Here is a 14,685-nt window from a genome sequence, read left to right as displayed (position 1 = left end):
CCTCACCCTCCTCCATCTTCTTAGCATTCTGGCAAGAGGCTAAGACAGGTTTCTTATGGGCACCTAGAGCCAAGGACAAGAGCCGAGATTGGTGGCTGTATTTATTTCATCTTCTTCAACCTGGCCTTCAAACTTCACTTGAACAGGATTAAACCAACCAAGCAGATCAGAGACCTGAGAATGCTCAGCCCAGAGGCAGAAAAAAGACACAGAGAGGACATGGAAGGTGCATCCCAGTATAGCCAAATCTTTCTTTGGAGAAAACATACTTCTTGGTGCAGAATGCCCTAGTGTCTTTACGACTACAAAATCCCACATCATTAGAAACTCACAACACAAAAATGCCAGCTATCACTCCTATGTAATGCCTAAATTCTTCTTTCTGTTAAAGAGAGTAATTTACATAAATTTACTTGTTTTAGTTCCGCTTCCTTTTTTTCCTTTTTTTGCAGCTCTTGCGTGAGTTTATTGACATTCTCTGCTTCTTCCCTGTTCATAAACTCCAGTTCTCTGACTCGTGATTCCAGCTTTTCCATTTCTTCTTTTTGAACAGCAAGGTTTTTCTGTATCTGCTCTTTATCTAAGAAAAGCATATTATAATCCTCTGTTTTCTCTTTTATTTCATTGTGGAGAGTCTCTACCTGTAAGAATGGAAAACAAAAAGATTTCATGCCGTTTGAAAAATAAGCAAATTAATCTAATAGTTAATACACCCCTACCACATTTATGCAAATCATTATAATTTGCTTCAAAGCTCCTATCTGGACAGGGATAGCCTAACTTCTGTTGCCTATGCTCTGGTAACCTCTAGGTTAGATTACTGCAATGAGTTGTACACGATGCTGCCTCTGAAGATGGTTCGGAAACTTCAGGTGGTGCAGAATTCAGCAGCCAGGTTGCTCAATGGAGCGAGATGGTTTGAGAATATCACACTGATCCTGCCGTGACTGCACTGGCTGTCAATCATTTTCTGAGACCAATTCAAAGTGCTGGTTTTGAACTATAAAGCCTTAAATGGCTCAGGACCGCAATACCACAAGAACCACCTCTCCTCATATGAAGCGAGTTGGACCCTGTGATCGTCATCTGAAGCCTGTCTTTCTGTGCCCCTTCTATGAGAAGTCCAGAGGGAAGCAACATGAGAACGGGCCTTTTCTGCAATGGCTGCATACTTGTAGAATGCTCTCCCCAGAGAGGCTCGCTTGCTGCCTTCATTACATATATTTAGATGCCAGGCAAAAACATTCCTCTTCTTCCAGGCCTTTGGCTAATTAAACAACCTTTGGCTTTTTAAACTGGGTGTGTGTCCTTATTTTGGTTTGTTACTATGGTATGCATTTTTGTGATTTAATATTGTAAACTCCCCTGTGATCCTCAGTTGAAGGGTAGTACAGAAATTTAATAAATAATAATAAACTAAGAATTGCCCCAGTAACTTCTTGCCAATACTGAAAAACAGTATGATGAGCAAAGAATGTATGTGTAAGTTACTTTCCCTTGTTGCCCGCCCCTCAGATGGACCCGGTTGCACACTTCAGTGGCCTTGAATCCTTGGCCACACCATGACCTTTGTGTTTACTGTGAAGATCTCCTTCCAAGAGAGCTATGGTGATAATTTGCTATACCACCATCATTCCTTCCCTTTAAATGGTGAAGTTAGCAAAGTATTCATTAGCAATCTGTGTGTCATTAGTAGCTTATGGGGATTCAAAATCCATCATGCTAGGATTCCAGAAAGCTCTCTGTTGCGGGGCTTTTGGTCCCTGTAGGAGGCTGACGTCCAAGATATTATGGACACAAGCCTAGTGGGATGTGTGTGGGATATAGTGTGGTGACGCCATGGAGGCTCTTTCCTGCTATGTCTGGATTGGCTCAGTCCATGCATGACTGTGGTGTGGATGCATTAAGCAGTGTTGCCACAGCTGCAGGGAAAGTGGCTTGGATATTTATTATGGGATGTACACAGGATGTTGTCTAGGATACATTGACACAGTACATTGACACAAGCTAGCTGCCAGCTTGGTGGGGTCTTAAGATTGTAATACTTTTTCTGGGTTGGTCTGGTCAATGTAACGCTGAAAAATAATCAGCTTTTTCAAAGTTGCCCTAGTTCAGATGATCCATCCTTGAAGAATGTATGTTTTACCTACCTCATACACTCTGGACTGATCAGACATCTGGGATTTTCTTGTCACTTTTAACTGCATTTCAAGTTTATGAATTTCTTCCTGAAATTCATCACGTTCATGTTCCCGTTCCACAGCTTGTTTCTGTCAAGAAAATAAGAGTTGTGTTTCCAGATCTTAGAATTTACAAGAACTGTTTTAAGGCTACTGAGAATTTTAACTGAAAGATTTAGTGCTATTTTGTCCACAGATTGCAAAGAATGCATTGGTTTCTTACATCCATGAAATCTCGCTGGTTTTTAAGCTGTCTTTCAAGGGCTTGAATCTGTTGCCTCAGGTCAGTAACCTCTAATGACAGGGCTGTTATCTTCTGATTTTTGTTTAGTTGCTCTTCAAGTTCCATCTCCAAGATTTTCATTTGAGAATTCAAGGTGGAACAGTCCTTTTCTACTTGACATTGCAGTTCTAACTTTGCTTTTGCTAGATGTTCGATTTCCTTGAGTAAAACTAATACATAAAAAATAACATTACCAAAGATATGACTATCACATGTTATTTTAAAATTACAAAGGAACACTGATCATTTATCATGGTTGGAACTTCTTGGCTGGCATCAGAATACATCCATGTGGTGAGTTGCATCTTGAGATTCATTCAAGTCAGACAAATATGACTGATCTTATTCGTTGGAATTCTCCATGATTTAGCACCCTCCTCAGTCCTGCCCATGAGTTTGACCCCAAACTGTGGGAGGCAGTGGAAGACAGGAGTGCCTGGCGTGCTCTGGTCCATGGGGTCACAAAGAGTCGGACACGACTAAACGGCCCTGCCCATGCCAAGCTAGAACAAAAGTGCAGAAGAAGTTTTGGCCTGTAAGATGACTTTTGTCAGAAGAGAAGGGTGTCTCTGTTGATCCTCCTTGGTCTCTCAGAAGCTTTCAATAGCATTAACCATGGTATTCTTCTGAGAGGCTATCTGAATTGAAAATGGGGGCAATGCTTTGTGCTGATTCCAGTCCTACTTGGGTGACCGGCGTCAGAGGGTGGTGCTTATGGAGTTTTGCTTGGCCCGATGGGCCTTCTGTGCTTTGGTTTTCTGCCCCATGCTGTTTTAACACCTACATGAAACTGCTGAGTGGTCATCTGTAGTTTTGGTATGCATTGTCAGTAATATGCTTATGACTCATGGCTCTTTTTCTCCCTTGCATCTGTGGCAGTGGATGTACAAAACCAATGTCTGGCCCACTAATGGACTGGATGAGAACTAATAAACTGAAGCTTAAACTAGATAAGAATACAACACTATGGGTGGGTGGTTCCCTATATTGGATGGGTGGGACATGGCCTGTTCCGGATACAATTACACTCCCTCTGAAGGTGTGCAGACTGGGGGTATGTTCTGGATCCATCAAGGTTCAATTGGCCTCAGTGGTGCAACCTGTTTTCCATCAGCTTCATTTGGTGACCTAGCTATACCATTACCTTTGGTTGTCTATGCTCTGGAAACCACTGGATTAGATTACTGCAATGTGTTATATGGGGGGCTGACTTTGAAGACTGTTCAGAAACTGCAGCTGATGTATAATTCAGTAGCATTACTGAGCATCACGTAAAACTGATTCTGGCATGGCTGCACTGGCTAACAATTAGTTTCGGGGCCCTATTCAAAGTGTGGGTTTTAACCCATAAACCCGTTTGCATCTCAGGACGACAATACCAAGAACTGCCTCACTCCGCTCTGTATTCTTCACCTGAGGCCCTCCAAAAGACATGCAAAGGGTGGCAACACAAAACTGCACCTTCTCAGTGGTGGCTCTCCGTTTAGGAAATGCTTTCGCCAAGGAAACACGCCTGGCACCAGGGAAAAAACAATACTTATTTACCAAGACCTCTGGATCTTACTTTTCTGCTTATCATATAGATGACCTCTCCTTGTCTTGTGCTTGCCCTGTGTTTTAACCCAACAGAAATCTGTTACCTATTGCATTTTGTCCTGTGCTTTTGGCTGTAAGCTGCTTTGAGGCAGAAGGTGAAAATAAGAGTATAAATTTCTTAAATAAATAATACCTACTTTTGCTTTACATACTTAAAAACTGCAATCCCTTTAAAATATTTTCCGCCTAGTGAAATTTTCAAACAATTTAGCAGCTCAGGATTTGTGTGTGTTTAATATTTTAATATATCAGTCTATTCCTTACCATCTTCTCTCTCCCCTACATTGGCAGCCAACACTTTCTTCTGACTTATTAGCAGCTTCTGCTCCTCAAGAGATCTTGCATGTTCCTGAGTTAACTCTTGGAGCTTTGCTTTCAAGTTCTCCAGTTCTGCAACAAGATGGCATTCAGACTCCTCTTTCAGTTTCAAGGCTTCTTCCAAGGTATGTCTTTCTGTTAAATAGCCTTCAATGAGGCCTGAAATCCAAACATTGTATCAAAGCATAATGATCGGGCACTGATGACATTTATGCAAGGTAGGAGTACCTAAGTATAACTATACCAATATTGCAAAGAATATATAAATATACCAAAATAGATTAACAGTTACACATCTATTTTCATTGAAAACTTACTATGCAAAGAATAAGATGTTAAAGAACAGAGAAAATAAACCCTAATTTCCCCAAACACAGCTGATTAACTTTCCTGATATATTTTGTTTATATTAAGCGAACTCTCTATAAGAACAGAGCTTGGCTACTGCTCAGGGTTTGTTTGGGAGAAATGAAGAATCACCTTTGAACACAATAAGCCACACTCTGGCTTCTGTTGTTTGTGTAGTGGCAGAAGCAGGAGTGTGGGAGGAGCATCAAGGAACTTTTGAACAGCATCAACCAACAAGCTGCTAATTCACATTAAACCAGTTTGTTTTAAACTATGGTTATATGTGACATGTGAACCTGGCCAAATTTATGTAAATAGCTCTTCAGGTATGCCAAATTAGTATGTAATAATTTTTTCTTGGCTCTGTCCCCACTCCCTTCTAATTGAGATTCAGGCTTCATCATGGGACTGAAATTGCCCTGGCTGCATGGGTCGATGATCTCTGGCAGGCTAGGGACAAAAGTGAAAGTTGTTTCCTAGTTCTGCTGGATCTCTCAGTGGCCTTTGATACCATTGACCATGAGATCACTCGCTCAGGTAGACCTGCCTGGTGCTGCGCAAGACGAGTGACAGCAGGAGGTTCCTGTGCAGCTTGACGGCGCTGCGCTGGCCCCACGCACTGTACATCTTGCACAGCAAGATGCTGACTATGTGCTGTGCCTCCAGCTTGCAATCCATGCCCGATGGGATGTCCTTGTAACAGTGTGCAGGGCCAGGAGGGGCGGCGCTGTGAGATGCCGGCCGCCCAAAGCGAACGCAAGAGGGGAGCGGCCCGTACGTGCAAAATGCATAGCGCTCCACTCATCTCTGTCAAAGAGGCAGCCTGGCAAGTCTCAACGCCCGCTGCTCTCCATCCCGTTGCCGATTCGTAAGGTTGTGAATATAAGCTGCACTTTAACTTTCACAGTCGGAATTTGGAAAAAAAAGTGTGGCTTATATTTGGGTAAATACAATCTATTACATGCTTTCTAGAAAACAAGTACCAGTATATTAAATGAGATGTAATCCCAGTCAAGTATGCATAGGATTGCAGTCTGTGTGCGTTTTTTGTTCTATATCTATGTGACAGTCTTTCAGATAAGATGGTAGACAGAAAGACAGTAGCAGAGACCGAACTATACACATATACAACCTCAACAGAAACAATTATGGCAACTGGAAAAAGGGTGCCATGATAACTAGAGTGTCACTGTGTCTATATGTAGACTTTTGTTTCACCACGCAATTGTGGTCATGCTCATATGCTGAACAGGCTGCTCAGGCGCAGGAGAAAATTACCTGTGCAAACCACCATTTAGAACTGCTTTAGATCCCTGCAAAGTTTTAGTACCACACAAGAAATTTCATTTTTTATTTCCATACCTCTTGCTTTGTGAAGTTCCAGTACCAGATTATTCTTTGCCTCACTTTCTTCATTAAGACATTCCATTAGCTTTTGGCGTTCGTGAACCATCTCAGATGCTTCCCAGTTCCTACGCTTTAATTCCTCTTCATAGTGAATATTAGTTTTTTGAGTTTCCTCCAGCTTCAAAAAATTAAATGTTTAAGACACTAAATAAAAGGCTAAGCTGTATTTCTAATATTTTAGACTTCTTATATGATTATTTATTATAGGCTTTGCTAACTAAGTAACCATACAACAAATCATTGTTTGTGTTAAGAAGCTACCTTATCCTTATCCTATCCTTACCTAACCTTAGGCTACCAAAATCCTCTGACATAACTTTTCATTCACTATTCTGAACAGTGAAGTATAGCACTTTGGGGGGGGGGGTGTACTTCACCTGATCATATGGTTGGGACCAAAAGCTGGTATTTAGAAGAAAGCCATATGTTGTTTGAAGGCTTTCCCCTTCACACTATTTTAAATCTCTGACATGTCTACTTATTAAGACAGCTAGTGAATTCAATGGGCCTTACTCCATCCACATGCAGTTTAAAGCACTATCAAACCACTCTTGTTAAGGGTGCTGACCTCACAGAGCTACAGTTCCCAGCACCCATAAACTACAACTCCCAGGATTATCCATGACTGCTAAAGTGGTGCAATAGTGCTATGGTGCGGATGTGACCTTGCACACATTCATCTCTCCATACGGCTGTGTCCCCCTTCCCTGTTCCCAATATATCTGGAGGATTGTAAGCACATTGGCAATAAAAACTCATCCTGTTTTTGCTCAGTAAAGTGCTATCTCTATTCACGGTGTAACAATATTCATTTCCAGACATGAAAGCAATTACTGATTGGGGAGCTGGTGCCCATTCCTTTCTTTCTACTGAATATATTAGAAGATACAGATCCTCAGCAATGCTCAACATCACACTATTAATATATATGGTTACAGTTTAAAATTAAGTAAACATTAATATAAGTTTACCTGTTTAGATGATTCAGCAACCAGCTCTAGAAGCTTTTCCACAGCAATATGCAAACAATAACAAATTTTATGAATCCTCTCTTCATTTTCAAACACCAGGTTTGGGTTTTCAAAAATACTTTCACAAAGATGCTCACTCAGTTCAGATACTTCATCAGGCAACGAAGAATCAAAGCTGTGTTCTGGCAGAGTTTGATCAAGAATTCAAGAAATTAAAATGTCACAGGTTTAAAAACAAAAGCAGAGACAACAAAACAACTTGTTATACCAGTGTGATTCCCAAAGTGGGTAGTACTGCCCTCTGGGGAAAGGTGGTGTTACCTATGGGGGCGTTAAGAGTCAAGCAGGTAGGCTCTGGAGGTGAGCCCCTCTGAATGCACTGATCACTTATGTATGATTGACCAGGCTAGAGGCCAGAGCAAAGCACATTCCTTGCTGTGTATTTAAATTTCAGATTGGATGATAAATCCATTTTTAGATACAGTCGTACCTTGGTTGACTAGCAGTCAAACGTTTTGGCTCCCAAATGCTGCAAACCTGGAAGTGAGTGTTCTGGTTTGCAAATGTTCTTTTGGAAGCTGAATGCCTGGCAGGGCTCCCGCGGCTTCCGATTGGCTGCAGGGAGCTCCTACAACCAATCGGAAGCCCCGACTTGGAAGTCGAACGTTTTGGAAGTTGAATGGACTTCCGGAACTGATTCTGTTTAGCTTACAAGGTACGACTGTACTGAGGAACTGAGGTAGTGAAGAAAAAACTAATTTGAGCTGAAGCAAAAGTTTAAGAAATTTTACAGTGAGATTTGGTTACAGAAGGAAATTTCTGGTCACCCTCCTACACAATGAGCAGTTGTTAAGAAGCTCCTTGTTGAATTTCCAGCATCACATTTGCTGGAATGCCGTTTTAGTGTGGTCATCCAACTTCTGTTCAAGCAAAGAAATCTACTCCAGATTACTAAACATGGTGATTTAAGACTTCTGCTAAGAGACTTTAAACCTGACATTGAGAAACAGGTATCACTTGATCAATCCCATTCATTGCATTAAAAACAATGTGGTATCTAAGACTCTTGTTAAATGACTATCAGACTTTGGAAAGCTGGTTTCACAGGATCAAGTTCATCAATTTTGTTGAATTAATTAAACTAAATCACTTTAACAGTAGTTTGAATAAACTGATACTCTTGATTTTTTGTGTTACTATCTTCCTTAACTGGATGTGCAAACTGCTATTCTGAATATTGTTTTTTTACAGAGTAGGGTGGGGGCACTGGGGATCAGTTTAGGGAACCGGGGGGGTGGGGGGTGGCAAAAAAAAAAAAGGGTTTGGTAACCATTGTTATATCTAAACAACAATTTCTGCATAATAGAATTATGCAATTGTACTTTGTTATGTTTTTTATATTCTGTTATAAGCCACCCAGAGTGGCTGGGGCAACCCAGACAAATGGGCATGGTATAAATATTAGATTATTAGTAGTAGTATTTATTATCAGGCAGTGCTAAGTATAAAAAATGTTTCTTCATTTCTTCCTATTTGAACATTTACAAAGAACATTCAAATAAATTGAAACCTCCAGATTATTAATCAGTTTCTATACATGTTGAAGGAGGAACAAAGGAGAATAAAAAGAGTAAAAGTCAGCCCAAGGCTTGATCCCCATCACAACCTGAGTAGAACCAAGAAAAGTAACATCTTAACAGGCTCTCGGAATACTCAAATATGGAAAAGAGGAAGAGATATTGGAAAGACTTATGGCATGATCCATCCAAAGTCAAGCACTTTCAGTAGTAGAGATTAAACACATGTTTAGCTTTCAAGTTACACTGCAGGGTCTTGTTTTAATACTGGCTAGAATGCACCATACTTCTGAGAAGCCTTGGAGGAAATGTATTTGGAGACAATGTATTTGAAACCCATGGTAGTTTTAGCTTTCCTCTGCGCACAATTACCTCTACTGCTTTTCTCTATGCCCCATTTCTCCACAGTTTTACGATTTTGCGCAAGTACTATTTCTCCAATTATACTCCGACTCTCTCCTGAATCTCCAGATGCTAGACTCTCATCAAGACAAAGACCAATCTTCTTGTAGATGAGGTCTTCAGTATCTTTTGTAGCCTTCACCATCTTCAGAAGCAATTTCAAAGCATGCTGATAAGACTCTTGCAGCTTTTTCCTAGAATAAAACATACATATTCTGTCTCTGAAATCTGTGCCATAGATTTCCCTGTCTGATAACTAGCACATCTCCTTCAACACTGAACAAATTCTACCCTCCCAATAATCTGCCTCCTGCACTTTCTATGCGGTCATTGATCCAATGTCTTTCTCAGCAGCTTTGCTGCCACCTTGCCTGCTCTCTGGACTCTTGCCATTACCATTCTCTTGACCCATTCTCCCTATGAACTCCCTATTAATTCTCAGCCTGCCACACACCTTCCATTGGCTATCTTCCTTCATACACTAATGGACCTAAGCAATGTTTAAAACTCCCCAAGTGCATTTAGGGTTTGGGAACCATCCAATCACGATCAAGCCAATATTTCTTGTCACTTGGTTGCCACCTAACTTCTCCAGCTGATCAGTGAGAAGCGGAGAAACTTCTCTCTTTTCCAGGAAGGTCCAAGGTATAGTTCAGCATCATATGAAAAATGAACGTAAGATTTTAGCTGGAGTTATTTGTATTCAGGGTGGGAGATAGAAGGAATGTACAGTGCATTCCACTTATCCATGGAAGTTTCTTAAATTAAAATGTTATAGAAAAAGGTATTGCGCTCTTGTGCTACATACACCCCCTTAATCATTTTGGTTTCTCTTTTCTGATCCTTCTCCAGTTCTACAGTGTCCTTTTTGAGGTGAGACAACCAGTATTCCAAATTCAGTCACACCATAGATTTGTATGTTATGATATCAACAGTTTTATTTTGAATTCATTTCCTAATGATCTCTCAACCACATACCGTATTTTTCGCCCTATAGGACACACCGGCCCATAGGACGCACCTAGTTTTCAGGGGGGGAAATCAAGGGGGGAAATATGATTTCCGCCCCCCCCCCCCCGCAGCTCTGGGAGCAGTGGACAGGCTGCACGCAGCCTGTGCACTACTCCAAGACCTTCTCCCTGCTTTTGCGGGAGGTGGCGGAATTCCCCCATCTCCCGCAAAAGCCCGCAGGAGGGAGAAGGGACTGACTTGGCCAGTCAGTCCCTTCTCCCTCCCTGGGGAAAAGCCACCAAGAGCCGCTCGCTCTTTAAAGGGTGCGCGGCTCCTGCGGGCTTTTCTAGGAGGTGGGGGAATCCACCCCCCTCGTAGAAAAGCCAGCAGAAGCCGCGGAGCCCCTTTAAAGAGCGCACGGCTTTTGCCTGCTTTTGCGGGAGGTGGGTGAATTCCCCCATCTCCCGCAAAAGCCCAAAGGAGGGTTGGAGAGTAGCGGCAAGGCGTCGCGCACCTTTCTGCTGCCCCCCATCCTCTGGGGCTGGCAATAGGGGAAGCGCTGCTTTCCCCACCGCCAGCCTCGAAGCCGGGTTGGAGAGTAGCGGCAAGGCGTTGCGCGCCTTCCCGCTGCTCCCCATCCTCTGGGGCTGGCGATGGGGGAAGCGCTGCTTTCCCCACCGCCAGCCTTGAAGCCGGGTTGGAGAGTAGCGGCAAGGCATCGCGCGTCTTCCCGCTGCCCCCCATCCTCTGGGGCTGGCGATGGGGGAAGCGATGCTTTCCCCCACCGCCAGCCTCAAAGAGCAGACTCTCCTGGCTTCAGCGGAAGCAACGTGAAGCCTCCGGAGCGCAGGCTTCGGAGGCTTCGCATTGCTATCGCTGAAGCCAAGGAGTCTGCATTCACCCCATAAGACGCACACACATTTCCCCTTCATTTTTGGAGGGGGAAAAGTGCGTCTTATAGGGCGAAAAATGCGGTAATCAATCAATCTCTCTCTCTCTCTCAATAAGACTCCTTCACCTATTGCACTGAAACAAAAGTATGGTAATAGGGACTTTGGCACGCTGGTTGATAAGCCAGCGTAAAGTAGTGATTAACATCAGACCTGGACCTGGGAGACCAGGCCACAAATCCCCACTTGGGCATGAAGTTCACTGGGTGTTCTTGGGCCAGTTCCTGACATTCAGCCTAACCTCACAGGCTTGTTGTGGGGGGTTAAATAAGGAGAGGAAGAACCATGCACACCACCTTGTGTTCCTTGGAGAAAAGGCTGGCATATAAATGCAATAAAAGAATTAAAAAAAAAAAATACCAAGGATGAGAAAGATATCATTATTTGAGAAGAGGATGGGTAGCCTGGAAAAATATTGGAAAACTGCAGGAGGGTTCAGTCCTTCCCCAATTTTGGGGGGGGGGGGAATGGGGGGAACCCTGGAAAAATGGGTGGGGGGGGACTCTGGTTTTTCCAACCCTTCACATCTTTTTGACTTGGTAAAACATCAATGGGAAGCATAGCAAATTTAACACAGAACACAAAACAAAGGGTCAAGATAGCTTTTGTTTTGAAAAATATATATATGCTGGGATATAATGTGTTTGCAAGACAACTGGAAGGCCATGAAAAACCTAAAGGGACATCAGCTACATTTCTCCCCCGAGTTTTCCAGAGTGCAAAAGTTCTAGGGTCCATCTGCAAATGAAGTAAAAATTCTAATCCCATCTCTGAACAATAAAAGGGGATGTCTTATCATGTCTAGCTGTGGCTTAGTGAGAAGGAGCAAGTATGCAGGGATTCAGAGAGAAAATCTCAGCCACCTCCCTCCTTCCCCCATCTCCCTACTGCCATGCTACCTGGAGATATACCATGCATTAACTTTTCCTCCTCAATTCTGGCATCAACCATCCTCAAACCTTACTCTCCTACACTGCCAAGTTTCAAATCAATTAGCTGAGCCATTTTCAAACTATAAATTGTATAAGCCCCCAATTTCTCATTATAACAGCGGAATGAGATTTAGCCAACTCACCCTTAACAATAAAGTAAATACATCCATCAAATATACTTTCCCCTGTCTCTGTCTCACTCCTTCCTCTTCCCTCAGGGCTTTTCTGACCCTCATACTTGAACCTCACTCTATCCAACATTCCCACTCAAATCCTCCCCTCCACTCAACCTTCTTTTACAAGTTAATCTTCAGCATGTGTGAAGCACACATTCATAAATCCCACTGACTTGACTAACATTGGTCACAAAACTACATTTTTTAAACTATCACCAAAAGCCACATACACAACACTTCCCTTGAATTAACATAACAAATCACACAACAGCACAAATGAATATTTTTTTCCAGAACAAACTCCCTTCAAATTTTATCAGGGAAAAACACAAAGCAGCTGTCAACATGCCAGAATCACTTGTCTAATGTCAATCTTGTTCAGAATAAGCCACTTCTTATTCTCTAATACTGATTATTAGCATTATCTGTTTCAATGGTATTCTCTTTTCTGAACCTTAATTTATACTGCTTGCCTAATTTATATAAAAGCCAAAAAATATTTTGAATATCATGAACTAACCTTTCATTAGTACAAAAGTCCATATCAGATCTCAGTAAGGCCATTAGAGTCTCTCCTTCCTGATTCTCTCTGTCTCGATGCTGGAGGTTTCTCAGTTCAGCATCAGCATGTTCTAGTTCTAAGAATTTGACTTTCTCCTCCATCTGTAGAAAATGTAACAGTGAGCTAAAAGGTTTTGCAAAAGCAGCATATAGAGGTTTTGGTGGAAAATTCATTTTTTAATATGCTAAATACTACAATGTAACTTTTATTGCACTTTGATGGTTAAGTTCATTGTTAAAACTGTAGCAAACGCATGGTTCCCAGAGAGACCATGAAGTCCTGATTGAATGTTGAATTCCCTCCCCCCATAAACAAAAGCCTGGGAGACTCCAGTATCACTGTGAATACAATCCAGGATAGCCCAGGATGACAGTGGACAGCAGGATGGACAGTACTGCATGTGAAATACTGTAACTGATCTTCCTCCTGTTTAAAGAAGATTTGACAGCAATGACTGCCATACACATACAGGAATATATGCTTGTATTAATGATACAATCTCTACTTTCTGCAATTGCCCCATGCTAACTCTGTTTTGTTATGCTAGAGAGCAAAGAAAAGAAATCAAAAACAGCTAGGCATCTAAGCCTCACTGAAATTTTATAGTAGTAAGTATTTTTGTGAATTCCTCTATACTATCAGTACTTAAATTTCAAAGACCTTCAGACTGGGCATTGATAAAACAAATTCAGAATTGGTCCAAAAAATTGTTTTTCTATAAACCTGCAGACTAGTTTACCTTAGAATGTAATCGTATCTATGTCTTTCACACCTGGCTAAGGAATGAAATATCTAAAACCTTTGAAAGGCAATTTATTTAGTAATTAATGCTAGTATAGTCCTTGGAGTGAGTCAGTTCCAATAGCTAGTCCCACAGACTGGCTTATTTGACTAACGGCAGAAAAAGAAAATTTCTATATCATATGTTTTCCCAGCCAGGGTCAAATTAGAGAGATGTCAAATGCATGAATTGCCTTTAATGGTTAAAAGAGAATAGATGGAGGGAGGGAGGGATCAAGTCTTTCCTTCTGTATCATGATCTAAATAACAAGTTCCCCCTCCCACAGCTATCTACCCTGGGAGGGAAACTGCCTTTGGCACCTTTGCCGCACTTGCTTACAAAGTTTTATCACAACTAATTAGGTAATATGTTAAATGCATTTATGCACGCAATGTAAGATCTAATTTACAGCTGCAGCAGAACTGGAGAAAGGTGTCAATTGATATTGTTCCTTAAACAGGGCGGCTTAAATGAAGGCAACCTACAGAAACCAAGTTAAAAGATTTTTGCTTCTCTTAAAAATCAAAGCAGAGCCTCACTTGTTGTTGCTTTACCTCTTTCTGAAGATGCTGGCAATTCTCTTTTTCTTGATTAACTTCCACCAAATGAATATCTTGAAATTCCTGTATTGCTTTTTTATGTTGCTCCTCTATATGGAGGATTTCTTCCCGCTGCACATCCAGGGCATTATGATAGTCATCTTTCAACAAACGTCGTTGTTTTCCTAGCACTACTGCCAAATCTTCCTATACATAATCAAAAGTTAAAAACAGGAATCCCAAATTGCACATAGTATACCTTTACAAAACAATAAAGCAAAGGCAGACATTTGTGCCAGAAAAATATACCGTATTTTTCGCTCTATAAGACGCACCAGACCATAAGACGCACCTAGTTTTTAGAAGAGGAAAACAAGAAAAAAATTATTCTAAATCCCAGAAGCCAGGACAGCCAGCGGGATCGCTGCGCAGCGATCCCGCTGGCTGTCCTGGCTTCTTGCTTGGCCGCGCGCAGCCTCTCCCAGGCAAGGGGAGTCTACATCCCCTGCCCGAGAGAGGCTGCGTGCAGCTAAGGCTCCCCCAAGAGCCGCGCTCCCTTTAAAGAGCGCATGGTGTGTGTGTGCGGCTCTTGGGGGCTTTTCCCCAAGGAGGGAGAAAGGCAGCCCTTCTCCCTCTTCGGGGAAAAGCCCCCAAGAGCCGCACACAAGCCTCACACGGCTCTTTAAAGGGAGCGCTGAGCAGAGCCTCCCGC

General features: G+C 42.1%; 1 protein-coding gene across 5 annotated transcripts in view; it reads right to left on the bottom strand.

Annotated features, from left to right (window-relative positions):
- PCNT (pericentrin) overlaps positions 1–14,685 on the bottom strand; it is a 79,430-nt gene that overhangs the window by 39,197 nt on the left and 25,548 nt on the right. For all 5 annotated transcript variants that reach the window (XR_013390654.1, XM_077918924.1, XM_077918921.1 and 2 more), the window contains exons 14-22: positions 13,989–14,180; positions 12,612–12,754; positions 9,053–9,276; positions 7,104–7,285; positions 6,088–6,250; positions 4,324–4,536; positions 2,404–2,633; positions 2,151–2,270; positions 414–641 (exon numbers count right to left, since the gene is read on the bottom strand). Coding sequence is in view for 4 of the 5 variants with exons in the window: in XM_077918924.1 (XP_077775050.1) it covers positions 414–641; positions 2,151–2,270; positions 2,404–2,633; positions 4,324–4,536; positions 6,088–6,250; positions 7,104–7,285; positions 9,053–9,276; positions 12,612–12,754; positions 13,989–14,180 (1,695 nt within the window). In the remaining variant the exon portion in view is untranslated. The remainder of the gene's footprint in view (positions 1–413; positions 642–2,150; positions 2,271–2,403; positions 2,634–4,323; positions 4,537–6,087; positions 6,251–7,103; positions 7,286–9,052; positions 9,277–12,611; positions 12,755–13,988; positions 14,181–14,685) is intronic.

Source organism: Podarcis muralis, chromosome 1 (genome assembly GCF_964188315.1).
Source record: "Podarcis muralis chromosome 1, rPodMur119.hap1.1, whole genome shotgun sequence".
NCBI classification, from domain to species: domain Eukaryota; kingdom Metazoa; phylum Chordata; class Lepidosauria; order Squamata; family Lacertidae; genus Podarcis; species Podarcis muralis.
Note: the sequence above shows the minus strand (reverse complement) of the source record. Positions and strands in the feature narration are given on the sequence as shown.